General features: G+C 40.9%; 1 protein-coding gene across 1 annotated transcript in view; it reads right to left on the bottom strand.

Moving 5' to 3' along the window:
- dnah10 (dynein axonemal heavy chain 10) overlaps positions 1-21,623 on the bottom strand; it is a 29,958-nt gene extending 8,335 nt beyond the window's left edge. Inside the window, exons 1-56 of the mRNA XM_049578058.1 lie at positions 21,347-21,623; positions 21,072-21,172; positions 20,087-20,195; positions 19,882-19,997; positions 19,530-19,740; positions 19,111-19,268; positions 18,655-18,885; positions 18,268-18,458; positions 17,894-18,092; positions 17,583-17,777; positions 17,226-17,396; positions 16,227-16,403; positions 15,956-16,114; positions 15,680-15,846; positions 15,438-15,589; positions 15,163-15,327; positions 14,868-15,075; positions 14,590-14,746; positions 14,014-14,493; positions 13,757-13,915; positions 13,544-13,660; positions 13,342-13,444; positions 13,046-13,224; positions 12,741-12,952; positions 12,426-12,586; positions 12,050-12,279; positions 11,850-11,972; positions 11,524-11,757; positions 11,164-11,387; positions 10,388-10,657; positions 10,096-10,279; positions 9,830-9,964; positions 8,759-8,911; positions 8,365-8,553; positions 8,057-8,203; positions 7,222-7,413; positions 6,969-7,087; positions 6,727-6,885; positions 6,475-6,610; positions 6,012-6,134; positions 5,794-5,925; positions 5,450-5,666; positions 4,874-4,993; positions 4,617-4,762; positions 4,385-4,537; positions 4,027-4,287; positions 3,774-3,946; positions 3,592-3,685; positions 2,783-2,950; positions 2,492-2,680; positions 1,875-2,046; positions 1,578-1,781; positions 1,419-1,499; positions 1,026-1,223; positions 739-900; positions 448-622 (exon numbers count right to left, since the gene is read on the bottom strand). Coding sequence (XP_049434015.1) covers positions 448-622; positions 739-900; positions 1,026-1,223; positions 1,419-1,499; positions 1,578-1,781; positions 1,875-2,046; positions 2,492-2,680; positions 2,783-2,950; positions 3,592-3,685; positions 3,774-3,946; positions 4,027-4,287; positions 4,385-4,537; positions 4,617-4,762; positions 4,874-4,993; positions 5,450-5,666; positions 5,794-5,925; positions 6,012-6,134; positions 6,475-6,610; positions 6,727-6,885; positions 6,969-7,087; positions 7,222-7,413; positions 8,057-8,203; positions 8,365-8,553; positions 8,759-8,911; positions 9,830-9,964; positions 10,096-10,279; positions 10,388-10,657; positions 11,164-11,387; positions 11,524-11,757; positions 11,850-11,972; positions 12,050-12,279; positions 12,426-12,586; positions 12,741-12,952; positions 13,046-13,224; positions 13,342-13,444; positions 13,544-13,660; positions 13,757-13,915; positions 14,014-14,493; positions 14,590-14,746; positions 14,868-15,075; positions 15,163-15,327; positions 15,438-15,589; positions 15,680-15,846; positions 15,956-16,114; positions 16,227-16,403; positions 17,226-17,396; positions 17,583-17,777; positions 17,894-18,092; positions 18,268-18,458; positions 18,655-18,885; positions 19,111-19,268; positions 19,530-19,740; positions 19,882-19,997; positions 20,087-20,195; positions 21,072-21,172; positions 21,347-21,575 — 9,770 coding nt within the window. The 5' untranslated portion in view covers positions 21,576-21,623. The remainder of the gene's footprint in view (positions 1-447; positions 623-738; positions 901-1,025; positions 1,224-1,418; positions 1,500-1,577; positions 1,782-1,874; positions 2,047-2,491; positions 2,681-2,782; positions 2,951-3,591; positions 3,686-3,773; positions 3,947-4,026; positions 4,288-4,384; positions 4,538-4,616; positions 4,763-4,873; positions 4,994-5,449; positions 5,667-5,793; positions 5,926-6,011; positions 6,135-6,474; positions 6,611-6,726; positions 6,886-6,968; positions 7,088-7,221; positions 7,414-8,056; positions 8,204-8,364; positions 8,554-8,758; positions 8,912-9,829; positions 9,965-10,095; positions 10,280-10,387; positions 10,658-11,163; positions 11,388-11,523; positions 11,758-11,849; positions 11,973-12,049; positions 12,280-12,425; positions 12,587-12,740; positions 12,953-13,045; positions 13,225-13,341; positions 13,445-13,543; positions 13,661-13,756; positions 13,916-14,013; positions 14,494-14,589; positions 14,747-14,867; positions 15,076-15,162; positions 15,328-15,437; positions 15,590-15,679; positions 15,847-15,955; positions 16,115-16,226; positions 16,404-17,225; positions 17,397-17,582; positions 17,778-17,893; positions 18,093-18,267; positions 18,459-18,654; positions 18,886-19,110; positions 19,269-19,529; positions 19,741-19,881; positions 19,998-20,086; positions 20,196-21,071; positions 21,173-21,346) is intronic.
- Between the last annotated feature and the right edge of the window lie 590 nt (positions 21,624-22,213).

Genomic DNA, 22,213 nt, shown 5'->3' with positions numbered 1-22,213 from the left:
AAAATAGACATTAACATAAATCCAACATATTTTTCCTTTTCCAACAACTTTGTGAAAGTGGATTTTCCTTTTCCTCCCTCACCTACCTGAAAAGCAAGGTCAAGACTGCAACCTGAGGGTGATATGGCCCCCTGCCCGACAACCTCCATCCACCCAGTTCAATAAGCAATTAAGTTTTATGCAATATATGTGGCAGGGGGTCTTTGCTCTGTCTCTCTTTCAGCTAAGGGGTCTTTTGCCTGAAAGACACTAAAGACCCCTGTTCTAAAATATTGATCAATCCCACATACAGTACTTTTCATTTGTTTTCTCTAGAGGTTTACAATTTTATTTTTGTCTACATTACAGATGTTACTGTTTATTAATTCATCCTGTTGAATTTGGCCATTATTGCTAACATTTTCAAATATGATGAAAACGATGCTCTGAGTGAAGAGAAGAGCTGACCGGATTTCCGTGACATCAGATTTTTCCAGGTCTTGCAGGGCAATGCGGGCTGCCTCTAATGCCGGCAGGGCTTCAGCCAGGGAACTTTCAGCTTCTTTCTTCTCAACAGATATCACTTTGTTCTGTTCTTCAATCTCTTTGGCTTTGTCTTCAGCCAGAGTCTTTTTCTCCTCAGCTAGGAAAGAAAACGTTATTCATTAGGTAGTTTGCAGCAGCTGTGTTTAGCTGTGGAAGCCTACATACGCTGTGTTTATCATAACCCTGAGCTGAGAGATGCAGGTACTCACTGACCTACAGTTGTGTTTGTAGTAATTTCTTTCAGCAGGGCCTCACAAGCTGTGGACTTTTCAGCAAGGACCACCTTCTGCTCTGCTAGTTTGACATTCAGCTCAGCCAGCTGCTCACTGGCCTCCTTAAGCTTGTCTAAACCTCCCTCTAGATGCTTACACTGAGCTGGAACAGGAGAGAACTAGTTAACAAAAAAAGTCTCAAATAATCAAAAACATATCACACTGGTGTGGCACCAGTTGAACCTTTCACACAGAGGCACAGACTTATAATATGTTCCATCATCTTACCCAGAATATATTGGTCCTTTTCCTCCAAGAGGTTAGAATAGGTGCTAATGAAGTCCAAGTAATTCTTTGGAGTGACAAAGTTACACCGTCTGAGTTTCTGTTGGAATAGCTTGCTATAGTCACCCACAGAGCTATGGACCATGCACACATGCTCTATCACTGCTGCACAGTGTGCCTCAGGAATCATTGGACATTCACCTGTAGAAAGAAAAACATTGAGAATAAAAAACAAAATCTCAAAATGGAGGAATAATAGTCCAGCTGTAGGTCTTGTCAAAGCAAGGAAAGTAAGCCCCTAAAATATATACTATGCAGGATTTTCCTAAATCAAATGTATAGACTAATACAGAATTAATCCCTCTCAATTATCACTTAAGACCCAGTGTCACACACCGAGGAAAGACTGAGCCACTGCAAGTAACGCTTGTGGAGGCCATGGCAGGAACCAGTCTATCACAGTGTTGTTCATCAGTCCTGAGGGAAAAAAGTATAATTAGTGAATAAAATCTGACATTATTATAACATCAAGTGAAGCCTGACACTGCATATCACCTGGGAAGTTCCTGCAGCGTGTCCTCAGGGTGTCCCCCACTGGAGACATGCCTAAAACAATGTGCAGATTGTTGGCGCTCTTGTTGACAAAATACCGCCACACACTCTCTTTGGAAGGACCTGCTCCCATCTTGAGAGCCTCATCGCGAAGCTGGTTGAGAACAGACTCCTTCTCATCATCGGGGAACAATGCAGGAACAATGCCTATAAAGAGAGAGCATCATCACAGTACTACCGCTGTAGCTTTTACAAAAAAATAAATGTAGTGTGAGCAAGCAAGTTTAAGTGCTATCCAACCTGAGGTGAGCATGTTGTTAATGAGTTCCAAGAAGCCTTCCTCAGCAACATGGGCATCAGTAAAGAGGAAGACTATCTTCTTATTTTCAATGCCAAGCTTCAAGTACAGTGCTTTCAGCTCATCACGGAAGTTTGACTCACTGTATCCTCTGCTCAGTGTTATCTCAAACACCTGTGAAAAACAGATCCCATTACAAGGTTTTTGAGATTACTCAATATGTGATGTTTTACAACACAGAACTCAGAGTTAAAACCCACTTTTAAAAAGATGACTAAAAAGGTATAGCTTGATGCTGCCGAACCTCTTAAACTCTTATTTTCCTTTTCAATTTCTCTTCCAGCAGGTTTAAAGGTAGAACACTCTTGTTTCCACATTGGAAGACAGTGTCCCCTATAACTATATACAAATCTTCTTGTTCCAGTGATTTACTGAACTTATGAGTCAAATATTCACAACTAAGATGCAACATTCTTATGGCAGCAAAAGGAAATATTCTAAATGTTGTGTATTTTGTGTACATATTCCTTCATTGCTTGGCATGACATGTGGTGTCTAGTAGTGAAAATGTTAGAAAAAGTTAACTTGCGCTGCGTTATGTATGAGTGTGTTTTACAACCTCACAGCCGGCAGCGAAGGCAGCTAGCTTGGTGAGGGACTGTTTGCCAGAGCCCCCCACACCAACAAGCAGTGCATGGCCACGATCAATGCGGATGATACGGTGCACACGGGTCAGATGTTCCAGAGCATCGTCAAACAGTACTAGGTTCATCCTCGACTTGTTCTCGTTATATTCCTCTAGAATTTCCTGCAGGATGCAAAAAGGTCTTTCAGTATATTTAAAGACTGTTGAGTATTAGTTTGAGAACACCACTCACAATTAATAACACAATTAATAGCTTGACAATACCTGAAACAGGGCTTTTGATGCATCGTAGTCCTGTATGTCCTCATAGACCCTGGGTTCACTCTCACTGAGGGCTGTTCTGTAGTCTCCAAAAAGAATTGGGTCCCTCATGACTGCTTCAGTGTCTGACTTAAAATGCTCCTCTATCAGGTTCTTTATGTGGCCTTGGACCTGGTGGCAATTCAGTATACAGTAGAGATTTTGAGCCTACATTTGTAATTACAGTTGGAGGAACGATTACACATAACGTTCACATACACAAAAGGCACAATAAAAAAAAAATTATAGTTGCATTTTGAATTGCAATTTTCTACTTGAGGGCGGCACGGTGGTGTGGTGGTTAGCACTCTCGCCTCACAGCAAGAGGGTTGCCGGTTCGATCCCGGGCGTGGGAGCCCTTCTGTGTGGAGTTTGCATGTTCTCCCCGTGTCAGCGTGGGTTCTCTCCGGGCACTCCGGCTTCCTCCCACAGTCCAAAGACATGCAGATTGGGGACTAGGTTAATTGGTAACTCTAAATTGACCGTAGGTGTGAATGTGAGCGTGAATGGTTGTCTGTCTCTATGTGTCAGCCCTGCGATAGTCAGGCGACCTGTCCAGGGTGTACCCTGCCTCTCGCCCGATGTCAGCTGGGATAGGCTCCAGCCCCCCCCACCCCCCCGCGGCCCTCAAGAGGATGAAGTGGTTAGAAGATGAATTTTCTACTTGAGTGAAGTGTTTATCGCGCAAGATGATGTAGAGATGACAATGAAAATAAAAAACATTTATTGTGCAGCTCTGGTAAACATCTCCTACTATTACTAATAATTATTACCAGGGCTTTGTCAGTTTCATCAATGAGTCTGTCATGGAAGATTCTCAGGCACTCATTTCTCCAGACACGCACAAATTGGGTGACAGTCAAAAACCTGTTAGAGAGGACAAGCAAAGCAAATACATTTAAAAACTGCAGAGTCTCTGTTAGTCTGTTAATAGAGTGAATGTTTTAGATCAGACCTGTCGGGTTTGGTAAGGGTGAGTCCATTGTAAACTCTTGACAGGTCCCTCAGGTTGAAGATGTAATGGAATTTGGAGGGCGTGGGCGGCAGATCTTTAATGATGTTGTTGTACAGTTCCAGTGTGCAGACAGTGACTTTATCACAAACCTTCTGTATGACGTCTTCAAATGCCTGAAAGATTTGACCAAGTTTATTAAACCAGATGAGATGAATGACTGAGATTCTGATTTTTGCGGGAAAGAGAAACTCACTCTGGTATGGCCTTTGATAATGGAAGAATAGATTAGGTGGAGGGAGTCCACTGCAGGGAAGGGGATGCTGAATACACCGAAGAGCGAGATGAAGCGGGGATCCACGTCGTTCCTCCCACCTCCTGCCTTTCCCATAGCAGCAATAAAACCAAGGTCCTTGAGGATTTTGTAGTTCAGATCCTTTTCTCTGTCATATATGCCTCCTCTGTCCAATAACAGCTTCAGAAGTGCAATGGGCTGTTGAGTGCCATAACCATCCACCTGCATGAACATACAGTATATTACAATAATGTCAAACATATAAGCACTGTTAGAGTGAAGAAGATAAGAAACTTGGTTGAGAGCTTGGAGCAGGAACCTTTGGCATATTCATGTCATCCATAAAGACCAGCAGTCTCTTTCCCATAGGAGGCCCGTAGGTCTCTTTGGTCCTTTTCTCCACATTGGCCTCCAAGTTCCTCTGCAGGTCCATCGAAGTTGTTCTGGATGAGAAGTTGATCATCAGAGTGATCTAGAAACAGAAGGGGAAAAATGTTACGAATTGAGACGCATATCAAATGTGCATGTGCATGGTTGAATGGTGAACTCACCCTTGTATCTGCATTGAGGTTCTTAAGGAAGTTATGAATGGTGGCAGTCTTGGAAGTGCCAGACTCTCCAACCAGAAGCACCGGCCTCTTTATCTTCACCATCTGTTCCAGGATCCAACTGGTTCTTGTGGTGTCGACAGTTGGCACTGAAGCCAAAATGGAGGATCATGGAGTCAAAGTGGCAGAAGGAGCTCAGGAAGGCCAAAAAGCTCAAATTCATAAGTATGAATGCAGGATACTTGATTTTAACTCTTTACCTAGAATATCAGCAAATTTCATCTCAGGGTCGTGGATGTATTTGGTGACCAGGGAACTCCAGGGAACCCACTTCTCCTGTGTTCCATCAAAATGGAAATCATATAGAGTTGGGAGGTATCCTGCATGGATGCAAACATTTTGTTGTCAATAATAAGATCACAAATGCACTTGGAAATATTCATGTGGAGAATGAGATTTTTTAAAATGTTAATTTAAAAAATATCAGTCATCCATAACTCCTAAAGTACTTATACTATAATAAGTTAAAAAAAACAATTAATAACCACATTTTAATTTCAGTATTCTTATTTTCAATGCAATCGTTAACTGCTGTAGACTGTCAACTGCCAAATGAAATGCAAATACGTTAATGTTTGTTCACTGTGTGTTTCTACCAAAAATATCTTGTGCTGGCCAGGGGACACTTGGCTGAAAAAATGTTTAAAAGGGGGTACATTATTTAAAAAATAAACTGAGAACCACTATCCTACTATACAATATTAAATGTTAGTTATAAACTGTACCTAAAAGGGTAAACAATCTTGACAGCAGATGGTAATTTTATAACTTTTTACCTGGGATCTCACCAGGCCCAGCCAGGGCTTTCTCATCGTGCACCATGGTTAAGCAGGAAAGCCTTTTGATGAACTCATCAAACTTGATCCTGCCACTCTCCAACAGTGTGGCCCCCAGTGAACAATACAGAGCTTCCAAGAAGTAACATTCCAGGACTTCAGCGCTGCTGCTCTCTGTCTCAAGCAGCGCATCCAGAGTCAAGCACAGCTGAGTCACCTAAACACACAGCCAACAAATAAACACTTAATCCCAGTCGTCTGAATATGGCACTGTACTAATCTGCATGCATAAATACAACATTGCTAGTGCTGGGGTATATTTGAGAGGGATGAGACTAACCTACCATGTTCAGATCTGTCTGAGGGACAACAGTCTTCAGTTTCTGGCTCTGTTTGCCATCAACAATACCGTCCACAATCATGTCAATGGAGCTGTGCACATATTTCTCAAACAGTTTGTTGAGCACTTTTTGTTCCTAAAAAAAAAAAAAAACAAACAGAGTTGAGATATCAATTTACGAGCGAGTGCAATTATTACATAGTGTATGTTTTTTCCTCTTACCCTTTCAGGCCTGTTGTTCACCCATCGCTGCCAGTATGGGGTGTATCTCAGGTTTTTGGGGTCAACAAAAACCATCCCACAGCGGGAAACAGTAGCAGGGGAGGCATACTGCAGATCTCCAACCTGTGATGATAAAGTTTCCTTACATTTTTGCATTGAAAGTTGCTTCGCAGAAAAGTGGGTTGTGTCTACACGGTAACCCTAGATTTGCAAAAACTCCAGTGAGATTTCATGTTCAATGTTTCAAGCGACCATCTCAACCCAAACCATAATTCTTTACTCTAACCGAGTACTTTTTGTGTCTTAACCTAACCAGACCTTAACCACAGTGTTGTCACATCATGAAACACCAAGACAAGAATATTTTAAAGAGACTCACAAGAGTTTTGCAAATCCAGGATTACCATCTTGCCACAACCAGTATAGGTATTCTGCTGACAGCCATCTTGAAATTCAGACAAACCTCGAACAGCAGGGCACAGTGACTCTGTAAACGGATCCGTTCTCCATTGGCTAGAGTGAGGAGCTTGTTGTCATCCATCACTGAGTTCATATTCTCAACCCACAGAGCATCCACATCCCCATCAAACAGGATGTACCTGTGAATCAAATACATGTTTTCATGTAGTATGAATGAATGAATACTACTGACTACTGAACATCACCATATTCCACTGAATGATTAAAAGTCTCCTTCAATTTTTTTTTTTTTTACCTTCGCTCTTTTTTGTCAGTAGGCCTGTTGATGTCACGGAAGATGCTGGATAAGATCCCGTCAGTCCAGTCTCGTGTGTCAGGGTCCAGAACACCGTAAAGTTCAATGACACTCATGGCTTTAGGATTCAGAGGATACATCTTGGTATGCAATCCCAATCTGGTAATGAGATAAAATAAAGGTCATTACTACTGACACAAAAGATCAGTAACGTGGTGTGAACTTAGGTGATGTAAACTGACTTGGTCTGAGCTTGACATAATGTACTGATGACAACTGATTTCCCTCCACCTGTTGGGCCCACAATCATAGTAGTGTGTCTGGTCATCATTGTCTCATACATCTGCACCACTTTATCCACCTGAAACCACAGACAGCAAGAATAGGGCATATCAACATGTAAACACTCACATGCTGTAACTAAATCTTTGCAATTCAACATCTAAAGTACTGTAGGAAAGCCTGCATCTCAAATCTAAGACCCAAATGAGACACCTGGTTAGGCAGTATGACATATTTTTTCTCTTGCAGGATCTCTTCCACAGCATCATTGAAGTTGGGATAGCGAACACGAGGGCAGTCCAGACCAGGGAACAGATCTGAGATCAGCCCGAGGAACAGGGGCACGTCCTCAAACACAAACTTTGGCAGGTTCATGTCCCTTAGAGCACGCATCAACACCACATCCTGTGGAGAGGAGAGATGGAAATAACAGCAAATTAGTGACAAAAGACCACAAACCATTACAAAATCTCATAACAGAGCAAAATAATATGTTCACAAGGATTAAAGCGGGGAATATTTTCAAGATAAAAAAATCAGTCTTGTCAAATGAACCTCTAGTATTTTCAGCAAAAATCACTCAGCCAAATACAATTTTAGATGTGTGACCTCAGACTATTTTTTCTTTTTTAATGTTTCTGAAACCTATGGTTCTTTTAGGGGAAAAAAAAGGTTATCAGGTACATTTGCACACTGTCGCACCCAAGTGTTTTGTTACACAGTTTCTAAGCCAGACTGCAGGCCCTACATGTACTTCAAATAAACCGACAAGGAGAAGTAAAACCTGTAATAAATTACTACAATACCAGAAGTATTTCTCTCTCATATTATCTGTGGCATTAGGACATTTCAACTTGCAAAATGTTAGGTAGACACTGTCTGAATCTTTATCGTCAGACCTCACTGTTGCATTTTCCCAGCAGAAATCAAGCTTTAATGTATGCCCGAGAAACACAAATAAATAGATTCTTTGTTCCATATTGAGTGTTGCCAAAAAGGAGAAGTTTTATCATCAGAGGATGAAACTTGAAAAATGTTTGTTTTCTACCTCATTGAGGTCTGGCGAGCCTCTCTTCAGTTCTCCTGCCATCACTAGAACAGACTTCAGAGCTCGCAGGCCAAAGTCATAATGAGACTGTTTGGACAGCTGCTCACGAGCCAGCTTATACAGCACTGTCATCTTCTTTGCCAGCATCTGAATTGAACAAAATTGAAGAGGTAAAATCCTAAAAAAATAAAATGACAAGTGTAGGTACACGACAGTTACAGATTTTTGCATGTTTATATGAAAAACTGTTGTTTAAAATACCATAAAATATTCAAATCAATTTGTGTTTTTATGCGTGTGTCCCACACCTTGGCCATTAGGAAGCCCTCAGAGAAGAGCATGATCTCACAAATCTGCTGCAGGTCAGGCACAATAACCACCACAGGCCTGAAGAGGGCTTTGACTGATTCTGGCAGCTCTGTGCGTCCTGCATAACCTGGGTTCATGGTAATGAAAATCCCCATGTGGTCATCCAGGCTGATCTCTTGCCCTTCAAACTGATGTGCACAGTGAGAAGGAGGTGGATTTAGGGGAATAATGTTCAAAAACTTTTCTGCATATAAGCTAAAAAAGCAAGTTCTCAATTTAAAATATCATGAGTAAAATAACCTTCTATGAAATATCCCTTAATTTATATGAAAACTGGATGTTTTTTTCTTTAATGTATTTATAACTGGTTCTGCATGACCACAACAGACTTACAAAAAAACTTTTAAGGTGTAGAATCAGAGCTTTGCGGATAGTCTGGATTTGGGAGGAGATGACTGACAACACTGAGGCATCAATGCGATTGAACTCATCAAAGCAGCCCCATGCTCCACACTGGGCAAGGCCAGAGAAGATCTTACCCAAAGCCTGCACACAAAGGGGACAGGTATTTGTTAAAGATGTATATAAAAAAAGAGAGTGGCTATGTTGCCTAGCAGAAAGTGCAACAGAGTGAAGTCCACACTCAACAGACCATACAAACAATATGTGAATGATGCAAGTGAGCACATTGGCAGCAATGAAGTAAATGCATACAGCTGTATTTATGCTGTATTTTTCAAGTACATGCATAGGAGTGCATAAACATACCATAAATACACATGCACAATGATTACAGACACCCTCTGTTATTCAAGTGTCGCTGCATTTTTTAGATTTTATGTCAGAGTCCCAAAAAATTTACTTTAAAAACATTTGTTTTTGTAAATTAAAATGTTTAGTCATGATTTGGTCAGAAACAACACATAGCAATGTCTTTGAGGTGAATTATTATCATTATTATTTTACTGTCAGCTGTATAATCAGAAAGTTGATCCTGGCGCTGGGCACTGCTTGGTACTTTGGTTGACTGTTTCCAACATTGCGGCCGGGTCATAAACGTTCTTATTTTACAGCTGAACAGTACACTAACATATGTTTCTGAAAACATCTGAGGCCAGAAACAGACAACGCAGTTACAGAATCTTGATTCATTTTGATCAGCGCTGCCTGGTTTGGCAGTTTAACCGCAGTTAATGAGCACTGAATGACATGATTGACAGCTGCGTTAGAGACTCTCAGCTCTAACTGGTTGTTTCTCGCCGCTGTTGTAGCTTCTACTGAAGGCCATTAAAGGCCATAGGAAGAGGAGAAGGGAGATCATTTATTTTTTCATGTACATCTTTCAGAATATTATGACAGTTTCAGCAAAAATTATACAAAGTTTTTTCATAGTTACCAAACATTGCTCTAACGTACTAAGATATTTTTGAGTAGCAGTTGGCTCTTTAAGTGAAGGCTTCTTACCATGTAGTCCATGCCCTCACCGCAGTTTGTCACCACACAGAGCAGGCCAAAAGCCTTGGCCAGATCTTTGGTGGACTCTGTCTTTCCTGTACCAGCTGGTCCAGCTGGAGCTCCACCCAGGTACATGGAAAGGGCCTGCATCACAAATACACAACCACATACAGACAACATGTTGTCAAAACAAGCCGACAGAACAAGTTACATGAGATGGCTTGGGTATTTTATGACTTTGTCTGGTTAATACAAATTTTCAAAGCTTCTCATACCTGTGTGATGGTGAGGTAGATACGGTCTGTCAGTGGGGTTATAACCAATCGACCGTTCAACCCCATGTATTCATAGCCGTAAGAGAACGAAGCGCTGCACTGATGCACAAATAGGTTGTCTTGTTCCCGGACCCAGTAGAATCTGAGTTGGCTTTCCCACTCAAACGCTTGTGCATCCATTATACTGGAAAGAGAATTCAAATGGTATCTTATTCAAGTTCACCTTCAAACACATGAATTACACTGTGATGTGCGATTAAAAAAAGTGAAAACTGCCAATGGTTAAGCTTACCTCTCTTGCACAAAGTTGTCGACAATGTCTCTTGCATGGACGTCGATGATAAGCACTGTGTTTATCTTTCGTCTGTCATTGTTCTTCATAGGTTGTGTGATGCGTGTCACCAGCTCATCAATCTGCTGGTGCATCTTCTTAGCATAGTTCTTCAGTGCGTGCTTATCTCCTTTCTTCACATTTTTAAAGACATCCTCTACCTCCCAGGTCCACCACACTTGATTTGCAGCCAACACCACCATGCCTTGGTACAGCAACATCCAGTCCATCCTGAGAGAAATGAGAATGGCAAATTGAGTGTGGCTCATGTGCACACACAGATACTGTCAAAATTGCTCACACACATGTAGTATCTACGGATGTTGTCACCGTAGCACCAGAATTTTACACTTCGATACAAAGTACAAAACAACATACTCAATATCTCTTTCTACACCATGGCAAAAATTCCAAGGCACATGAAAGACGATCATTTTCTTCTTTTTCTTTTAAATTAACAACCTCTACAGAATGTTTGTAGGAAAAGTGACAGAGCACACGTCTTCTGTCACCTGGTGGGTTTGTTACTAAAAACAATGTTGTAACAGCCACAGGTTGAGGACCAGTTGATTTTCTTTTCTGCTGTTTCATCTGTGCATCCTTGGGTTCACTGTAGATCTTATAGTTTAAGTACTTTCATTACTATCCACTGTACAATTAACAGAGATTGTATCATTTTAAAAATGTAGTATCAAAAAAGTATTGATGCTTTTGATAGCTTTAGTATCTACACACACCTGTTCATGTCTTCACAGTAGCGGAAGATTGCTTCCTTGGTGATAAGTCTATTAGTCCTCCTCATCTCTTGTAGTATTCCTGTCATCCACTCCTCCACCTTGCCCTCCACTGTGATGGGCTTCCTCAGCTCCATCACCTCACCCTCAGCAGATACCATGGCTCCAGCTACAGTCTCTCCATTGCTTTCCACATCGAACCTCAGAGATGCTATGTTGTCATACATCTTGTGGAACAAAGAAAAGAAAAATAGGAAATGTTTCACACACATGACAAACAGTGATCCTCCTCATCCCCACTTTGAAGAACAATGCCAAAATATCCTCTCCATCCCTTCTCCTTTATTTGTAGTGGGGTGATACCTTGATCATGTGCTCCTGGACACAGGCAGGGTCACTACTCCCCAGAATGCTGAGCAGTTCATCATCTGAGATGAAGAAGAAACGAGGAAACGCATTGCGCTTGGAGTCCAGGTAGTCATTAAGACTCTTCTGGCACCTCTCTAGACCATCGCTCAGGGCCTGCAGGTCTGTTAGTCGGTTGGGAATCAGGCAACACCGCTTAATATTTGGACCCCTCACAGTCTCATTCATTATCTACACAAAAAATGAAGAAGACAATGTTACTTTGACATGTCCAGTATCAGAGTACTTTGCATTCATCAGGCCAGTATTATGGCAACACTTACTTCTTTGAATTTTTTGTCAATTTTATCAAATTTCTTGGCTTCCTCCGGTAACTGTGAGCTGATGTCTCCACCAATGAATATGCTCTCCAGGTACACCCATTTTCGCTGTACCAGCAACCACACCTGTGCAAGAAATATTTTTTTAGTAGGGGTTTCATGGATCAGCTAAAGTGATGGGAGCTGTGGCCGCTCTCACTGACCTCTATGGTCTCACTGATCAGAGACAGGTGTTTTTCCCACTGCTGTATGGTACCAAGGAAAGGTCCCACAAAACGGCTGCCTGCCATGCTCTGTAAGTTCATGGCGTCATTGTCCACATTCATCAGGATCTCGTCCACTGCACCAAGAATAAAACCACGTTCCTGGGTGCCTTTGAAATAGGGATGCACACTGAACTTCATCTTTTCCCAGGTCTCAACCACCTCCTTCACTCCCTGAAAAAGCACACACACACACACACACACACACACACACACACACATGAATAATATGTTTTAAGTGTATTCGTGATTTTACTAATAAACTGATACAACTGATCCATAAGTCAAGTTTGCGATCATTCACAAAGATGGAAACTTGCCTTCTCAATACTGAGCTCTTTTACAGCAGAAGTGACAATGTCACCTATGACATCTGCGAATCTGTGCAACTCCATAGCAAACATGTTCTCCAGAGTGAAGCTCCCAGGGTTCATCTCGAATTTAGTGCTGGTCCTTTCCATCAGCTCCTTCCAGTGTCTGTGGTCCAAAATATAAAAAACACATTCATTTGATGTTGATATATTGATCATCATTATATCCTGGTCAGCATACATTTTCATACTCTACTTTCACGTTGTTTTGGGCATGAGATTTATCTCAGTTAGGTTCTGGTGTCAATCTACAGACTGACCTGTCTCTAAGGGCCTCATTCTTCAGGTCCAGCAAAAGAGGCAGAGACTCTCTGAACTCCTTCATACGTCCTTCTAGGAAGAAGGCCACAGGTAATGCCCGCACATCTTTGGGCAGCTGCCTCAAGCTTTTGATGAAACCCTCAACACCCTCCTGTAGCAGCTGGATGTTTAAATCAGCCCACAGTGTCTGAGACCACTCTGTCTTTGCATCCTGAAAGATGTAAGGACAAACACACAAAATACTTGAAAAACAATGTTGACCAGAATTCTGTGTAATGTGTCCAAACGTGCAACCACATCCGACCTTTTGAGCTTTATAGACACCATAGATCTGTCTCAAGCCCATCATGTCCTTCTGCATGCTGATAACCTCTGGGTACACAGTGACTGGAAGGTCCAGTAGCTTCTCGGCATTAGCTAGCTCCTGCCGTCCTGACACTATCTTGGCAAGGTCTGCCTCATATATTTCCATAATGGTCAGTCCTGCAAAGAGCAAAAGAAGGAAACTGGTTCCTCCACTGGATTTCAAAATGTAACATCATATATTATTGCTCTGGATATAACAAAGGAAGCCAGTGTTAAAGTGCACAAGTACCGTACCTTTGTCCAAATCATCTCCCACAGCTCCAGGACCATGCATGTTGAAGCTTTCAGCAAAGATACGTAACTCCTGCTTAAACTCTTCAATCTTGTCCTTTGTAGTCTTTGAGTGTGATGGAAGGAAAATGGAAAGAGAACAGTAAAAGTACAATTACAAAAAACAGATATACTCTAAGGAGATTGTGTGGGTTGGATTTCTTACCTCAGTGAAGGTTATCTTGACATCCTTCAGACTTTGATCCACTTGTCTGGATTCAGCAAACAGGTCGCTCCATATCTGTGCAATGCTGGCCACCAGCTCTAGTTCATCTTCTCCGACCTAATGATACAAAGTAGAACACAAGAAGTTCAACATCGGAAACAATATCAACTTATGCCTTCAATGAATAATTGTTTAACATTAAACAAACATTACCTCCACTTTGTGCATTGCCAGTGTTCTGTATCTTTCCTGGATGTCAGTGAATCTCATCTCCACATCTAGAGACATGTCCCTGATGTCTACGATGGTGCCAAGGACAGACGTCAGGTCTTCAAACGTGTCAGGTTTCTGTTTTAGCTTGTTAGAGAGTTGCTGTTGAATGAAATAACCATAATGGTGAATCATATATAAAATAAAAATCAAAGAATATTCAACAAACATGGTATAAATAGTGTAGCATGATTCAGTACCATGAATTCATCTCTTAAGTTGAAGAGATCCTCTTTGGCAGGCTTGTTGAGCATGCTACCTAGTGAACTGATCCAGGATTCAGCAGTGTCCCGTACTGTGTGAGCCAGAGGCTCCAGGTTTAGATGGATGATGTGCTCATTCTTAAAAAGAGGCTCCAGCATCACCTCCTGATTGATGCCAGAAAGAAACTGCAGCTTATCATCGTACATGACACAGGATGGATTTCTTGCAGCAAACTTTTCATTGACAATGGTTTTGTTTTTTTCCCAAAGGGGCCGATAGCGTTTCCAGTGGACGAGGTACTGATCCAGAGAGAAGAGCAGACGCTGGATGTTCTGGGACACTGTCATGGCGCTCTCATTTATCTGAGGATGCTGCTTCACGTCACTGTAGAAGGTGAATGTCACCTCCTCATCTTCACCAGCCACACATTGTGGAGGGCACTCAATGCAGGTCCCATGCATCCAACGCACAAATTGCTGAAACATAACAATATTGACAATGTCACATTGTTAGTGCTAGATTACAAATGTTCTTTAATGCAGTGACACATGGGAGAATCATGATGACACTACCTTGGTGCTCTCTACACAGTCTCTGATACACTGCATGATCAGCCAATAGATCTCACTGCTTTGGGGCTGCAGCACAATTTTAGGGGCAGACAGAATGGCATCAACTTGGAAAAGAGCGGTACTTCCCATCAGCGCCATGTTAAAGGCCTGGATGTTCCTTAATGTGAAAGTCAAAAAAAGGAATGTTAAAGTAGTTGAGACAGATATTGTGGATTTCACACGAGCAGTGAATATTACTGCTCACAAAGTAGATAAAAACATTAATATCATGTAATTACCTCAGCACCATCTTTGTAAGGGAGTCTAGCACCTTGCGTTCCCAGTACTTGTAATAATCTGCCATACATTTTGCTTTGCCACTGCTGGTTTCCATGAATAAGTGTTCTGTCTTTGTGAGGAGGGGTCCAATGTCTGCATACTTTCTACTTAGCAAATTCACAGTCTTGACCCGCTCTTGCTCGATGCGTTCACAGAACTCCTTGACACCTTGAAAAAAACATGCAATCAAGTCAATGACAATAAGTTTGAATTCTTATAATGTCATAATTATTATGTAATGAAATAATATCCTACCTGGTAAGTCGTTTGATTTTTCTGGGACTGGAAATTTTAGTAAGTTGGCCATCACCATGGACTGCAACTTAGACTCAATGTCCCTCTCATTCTTCTGAATCTGACTGACAACTAACTCAAACTTAGCGACAGCCTGCATGCCTCGGTTGATGAAGTCAGCGATGCCTGAAATTAAACCCACATTATCTGATTTCAATTTAAAGACTAATTTTATCAGATCCCAAGTGTGCATAATTCAGAGGAAACAAACATTTCAGCTTCTGTATGCATCATACCCAAAGAATTCCAGTTGAGTCTTTTGCATCCAAATAACATCTCTTTATTGACGGCTTTGATCTGTTGAGCCAGCATGACGAACTTTGCCTCACTCAGGCTGTCCACCACAGAGTGGTAGCGGTTGACAAGGTTGTTCAGATCATTCGCATACCTAAAACCAAGGTTGAAACAGGTCAGGCAACAGATTACATCAATCAGTGATTTCGTGGTTTGATATTCAGTTACCAGTCATTATCATTACCTGATTAATTTGCGCTCCTGTAGAGCAACAGTATGAGGCAGATCAGTCACAGAGTAGCCCTGTGATATAAGGTTTTCTGTCTCAGAAATAATTTCCCTGATCTCTGGAGCAAAGTTCACACTGTATCGCACGCCTCGCTGTCGGCTGCTTTCAGTTGGTGGGACATCCTTAAAATAAGAAAAATCAAAACAGGAAATTGAGTGATAGTTTCTGTATCTGTATTTAGCACAATACTAAGTAACAGTTATAAGCAAATAAATAGCGAGAGATACATACCAGCTCTGCCTGGTTTTGGTTTTCACTGGTAATCATGACCAACAGGTGTTTTTTCATTAGCAATGGCAAGGTGCATTCTGTCTCAGCCAGCCAGTGCTCATATTTCTTCACCTCATAGTCTCTAAATTTCACTGCAATTTCTGTGTACTTGTCCTTTGCCTTAGTGAAAAGCAGCAAAAGTCACATAAAGGCTTTCAATAACATTTTGGTGTCTTAACAGTTCAATATTCACACTGCCCCTTCACAGCTGTGCAACATTAAAATAACTCACCGCTTTACTCTGTTCATTCTCCAGCATCTCTGATACGTCCAGGAAGGAAAGGATGGTGCGTTTGATGCGGTGGAAAAGAAATCGGACCCATCTGATGGCTCCTGCCACAGGAGGCTCATTCTTATTTAACGGTGGTTTGTCCTTTTTTGCTTCAAAGATTTCATTTATGCCATCCACCTACAAACAAAACAAGAATACTTCTACTAATATATCATCAAAAGATTCAGAGTCTGGAGAAATCTCTGCACATAACGGGCAAAGTTGAAACCAGTAGTGAATGGCCATGAGTTTCGGCCCCTCAGGCTGCACTGCATTAAAAATCAACATGACTGTATAACCAGTATGACTACATGGGCTCAGAAACACTTTGGAAAACAGCTGTTGGTAAATACATTTCTTCACTGCATCTACAAATGCATGTTAAGACTCTACCATGCAAAGTTAAAGCCATATATCAGCAACATCCAGAAATGCCACCAACTTCTCTGGACCTAAGCCCATCTAATACTAAAACCAGAATGCAGGTATTAGACTGGCACTGTCTGCAGTCGAGACCTGTCACCCATTGAAAATGTGTGGTGCATTATGATGTGCAAAATACGACAACAGAGACCCTGGACTGTTGAGAAACTTAAGTTGTATATCAGGCAAGAATGGGAAAGAATTTCACTTTCAAAACTTTAATAATTAGTGTCCTCAGATCCCAAATGTTTACTGAGTTTTAGTAAAAGAAAAGGTGATGTCCCACAGTGGTAAACATATCCCTGTCCAAACGGTTTGGGGATTGGGTTGCAGGTATTATATTCACAATTAGTGTATATTTACAAAAAAAAAAACCTATAGCGTTGATCAGTTTGAACATTAAATATCTTGTCTTTGGACTGTATTCAATCTAATATTGGTCATTTGGATTTGCAAATAATTGCATTATGTTTTGATTTACATTTTACAAGTGTCCCAACTTTTTTTTCACATTTTCTTGATTTTACAATATAGTACCTCTTTGCAAAACTGAGCCAGGATGTCATTAAACTTCCTCATCAAATGGTTGTTGATGGCCTCTCTGGAGCGGATGTGTTTGAATTTTAGGAGCATGGCAAAGGCAACAGCTGAAGAGCGCAGTGTCTTAAAAGACTGATCAATGAAGTTGATGGCCTCTGCCTCGATAGCCTGAGCAGACACATGTGAGAAGTGAATCAGCTTGATGACTGAGGTATAGCACAGAGAAAATCATGCAATTGTAACTGCACAAACTGACAAGCACGTTGATGCTATCATGCTTAGTTAGATTGTTATGTTGGCCCAGATCTCATATCAAACATCACCACGTCTGCATTCCAGATGTCCTAAACTCACCTGCACTGTAGTGTCAAAGTCTTGCATGATCATTTTCCAGCTGCTTCTCTTACAGATGTTGAAAGGATCAAAACTGACTGCTTCAAACGGCAAAACCAGACTATCCACTCTGCACAGCACTTCGTCAATGCGTTTGGCGTCATGGGTCACACCTTTTAGCTCTGGACCAGAAATGTTATAGAACTCCTCCAAAATCTGCAAAACACAAATCAGGAAGAACTCCTTCAAAAACCTGAGTGGCTTTTTTTATATTTTCTCATGTTCAGTAATTGAGTGAGAAATCGGTATTTACAAGGTGTGTGTACACAGACCTGCAAAACATTGTACAGGTCCTGGCAGATGGAAGCCATGTAATCAGTCCTCTCAAACAGTTTCTTACGGTCAAACTCCCAGCGTGGATCCCTGCCTGATTCTTCAATTTCAGCACGTACTTCAAAGTAGGATGACTTCCACAGATCCAGGACCTGCTTAGCATCATGCACCTTGGATTTGGCCACGTCCCTGTTATCTCTATTCAAGGCACAGCACATTGTTAATTTATACTGAAAGCACAAAACAGCCTACTTGAAGAAAAGAATTCTGACTCGTGACCAATATTATTATATACATTATGAAATATAGCTACATTTAAACTCTATCTGAGATCTTAACCTCTAATGTAAAATTTAAATGTGTCTACACATACTTGAATAGGGTATGGACATCAATGACTTGAGCCACACGTTCACACAGCTGCCAGGCAATACGCTCCATTAGAGGGACCATACGCTCATTTGTGTTATAGTGACAAGAGATCATCCACACAATTTGCAGGGTGTCCATCAGAGGGGGGATGGTCTCCAGGATCACACTAAAATTTGCTCCAGTACCCAGATTCTACAACAGACAATGGTGACTTTCATACAAGTGAAGATGAGACTAGATTCTGTAGTCATATTTCTGATCAAAAAACATTCTTGGCAGGTGTGTTTTTGTAGCCACAAGATCTTGGCAGTTACCGTGTTCATTGTTAACAGAGAAAACAGTAAGCCAGTATTACAGCAATAGCGCAATTTTGAAAAGTGCAGCTCACCATGAAGTATCTTTCCAGTGTGCTGAGAAAGCGTAGATTATCATCTGCCTCCACACGGAATTTATTAAGTTCAGCAACCATTCCCTCGATTGTCTGAACAATGCCTGCATCTGCTTTGGTCAACACCTCCAAGATTTTCATTACTACAGGCTGAGTGAATTGCTCACTCAGAGCACTCAGGACTGATGCACGCTCCCGCCAAAAAGCTGTCTCAGCCAAAGGGCCAGGTGCCTGGAAGAAAATGAAAACGTTTTACATTGGCCTAAAGATATAACCATGTATGTTTATGTTTTCTTCTACCTAATAATTTCATTTTGAGCTGACAGGGATTTAATTTCTTGGTATTATTTCAGACATTTCAGCAGCAGCTATACATGTGATTGCTGGGCTTATCCCCAAAACCTTCAACTGACACCACCAAGCCTGCCTTAGTTGAGTACAGGGAGATTCACAAACCTGTGGCTTTTTGTTTTGCTGCTCCTCAATAACAATGGCAATCTGAGTCTGCCAGTTCATCACACACTGCTCCAACTTCTCCACGGTCTCAGGATTAGACAGCAGCACATCCACCTCTGGTTCAAGGTCTAGCTCAGGGATGTGAAGCGAAACATCATCTGCAACAAAGTGACTGATCTTTAGATTGTACTGGGCTTGGTTTTTCTATATTTTCTGACTCAAAAGAAACCCTCAAATGATGTTCATCTGTACTTTATGTTCTTCTGAATTAAAAGCTAAGAGGACATTCTACACAACAGTTTACAGTAAACAAATAAAATACAATACAATAAAATATTTACTTGTATCTTAATGGTCAAATATTGATAAATTCCTGAAATTTTAAATAATAAGCGCTTTGTGTGTCTAATAAAACAAACCTTGAATCTGAAGGTGTGTGAGAGTTATGTTGACCATTCCCAAAAACTTGTATGTCCTGTTGAGGAACTCATCACGAATCGGGATTTGCCCACTTGACTTCACCAGACTCCCCTTTTTATCCTTTTCACTGCTCTCCTGAGGAGAAGCTGCTCTGCTTTCATAACCTGCACCAGTCAGTCCCACCTGGGCCGTAAGCAAGGGTTTATACACCTGACAAGAGAGACACAGTGAAAATATGCCTCCGATATTCTTTATTCAAAAAAATCCAAAGTCTCTGAAATGGTTAATGTTGTCAGTTTTCTGGTTGTAAGTCGCTGCAGTTGGTTGTTTTTTATTTTTCATTATACTTACATTGGCCAGTTTGTTCTGCAACACAGGAGGGGGTTCTCCACTTAGCATGCCAAACTCAAATAGCCTGGGCATCAGCTTACCGGCCTCCTTCATGTCCGATGGCTCAACAATGGTGTCTATTTCAAACACAAATAACCATAACTTCATTAATCCTTTCTATGTGCAACTGAAGCTTGAGCATAATGATACTGATCTGTCACCTCACCCTTTGTGTTCCTGATGAAGCAGAAGACATGGGATTTACAAAATCTCTCCGGGAATTCGTCAACTGACACATGAAGCTCAACGTGATAGACGACTTGGATCTCAAGCCTCTGAAAGCACAAAACCAGAAACGGGTTACATATTTATTTTCCTCTCTATCAACGATACAAAAATGCATGATCCCTGTTAAACTTCATCATATTTCACCTGACATTCCAGATATTTGTGTTAAGTGTTTGAATGTGAAGGGAACTTTGTTTCACTGTATATGGGAGTGCCCAAATATACAGATATTTTGGGAAAATGTAGTTAAATGTTTATCACGGAGCGTTAAAAAGAGCATTCCTTTCAGGCCTAAGACATGTATACTTGAAATAAACCCCTATGACTTTGTTAGAACAACAAATCAAACAAAAATGATTGATTTTGGACTTCTCCATGTAAGAAGAATGATTGCATTATATTGGAAATGTAGAACCACCATCGCTTCAAATGTGGAAGAAAGAGTTAGCGACATGTCTTGGGCGGGAGAGGCTGACATACAATGTTAAAGATAAACAGAGAGTTTGTTTAAATTTGGGACTCATTTATGTGGTTCTTGGAAAACGAAACATGTTTCACTGAGTGAAAAGAAAATGTCATATGGGTAAAATAAAGTATTGATCCTGCCTTTTACTTTGCTCTATTTCATTTTACTTTATTGTTTTGGTATTTATTATATCATTTTATTATTCTATTCATTTATTTATTTCAAATTATTCACAACAACCACCTTATATTTTATCATTATTGTTATCATTATTATCAGTTTTATTTTACTTGTTTCGCCTGTGTGGGTGTGTGACTGTATGAGGGGATATATATGTGCTTGTGTGTTTTGACATGAAATCTTAATAAATATATTGTTAGAAAAAAAAAATACAAATGATTTCAAATACAACACAGTTTGAAAGCAGTTAATACAAGGTATTAAGGTTTGATCTCACAGGGTTGGGACTTTGTTCATATGTCTCTTCTGAGATCTCTACTCCACTTTGAATCCAGGACTTCTTCTCGGGATCTGGAGAGTCTCCATCTTTCATCCTGTCTGCAGTTAAAAAACGTTGTAGTTAGATGCAGTCTTGTTGTCCACATGTGAACAAAATGCAAGACACAGGACTAACACCTGCCTACCTGTGAACCATAATGCTAATAGCTAACATTACATGAGAGGCACAAAAACGCTAATTACTTCATTAATTGATAACCTTTGCCAACTTACCGACTGGAATTTCTATTTCAATTTCTTCCTCCCTAATTGTTCTGAAAAACAAAAGACGTGATGGCGACTCTTCCTCAGAAACAACGTTCAAATACCGGATAATTTTCTCTTCATTGTCTCCATCTTCCCGACTGAGAAGCTCATCGAAACAGTTGGGAGAGTCCGGTAAATTGAACCCGGCAGATACACACTGTCGGAGCCACTCCACTCGTAAATCGTCGTGGACCATGTTGTCAACGTTAACATTAATGTTAGTTTACATTTTAAAAATATTGTGTCAACATTAGCCTGCAGTTAGTAGCTTTAACAACTAAGTTAAGTTACAACGCTGTAGTTGAGCCGTTTGACGTTGCCGTGGCAACCACTAAACGTCTCGCGCTTCCTGCCTACTACTGTAGCTGGGAGACAAATAAAAGGGAAATATGTTCCCAGAGTATTGACTGCAAGGAGGTGTCGAGCTGAGCCACACAATTTCCAGAAGTCACCAGACCATGATAGTCTGATATAAAGTCTACTTTATATACAGTCCTGAAGCACAACTCAGGTTTGTCATAGTCATCCAGCCAAAATAAATCAACATAAATGGATGTCAGTTAGCAAAGGGTACATCTCGTGTCCTCAGACAGAAGAGTAAAACAAAAAACTAACCTCATTCTCAATCTGATTACACACATTTTCCACTAAGTATTTAAAAAAAAAAAAAACAAAAAAAAACAAAAAACAAAACAGAATTCCCACCTTGTGGTTGTATGCCTCCATGCAGAAGTCAAGTTGCAGTCTACATCCATGTCTGCTTCACAAACATCTTCCTCCCGGCTACACAGTATTTATACAATCAGCACAGTTTCAAGGAGGGCACCCAAAACT

The sequence above is a fragment of the Epinephelus fuscoguttatus genome, linkage group LG6 (assembly GCF_011397635.1).
Source record: "Epinephelus fuscoguttatus linkage group LG6, E.fuscoguttatus.final_Chr_v1".
NCBI lineage: Eukaryota > Metazoa > Chordata > Actinopteri > Perciformes > Serranidae > Epinephelus > Epinephelus fuscoguttatus.
This window is presented reverse-complemented; position numbering and strand designations above follow the sequence as displayed.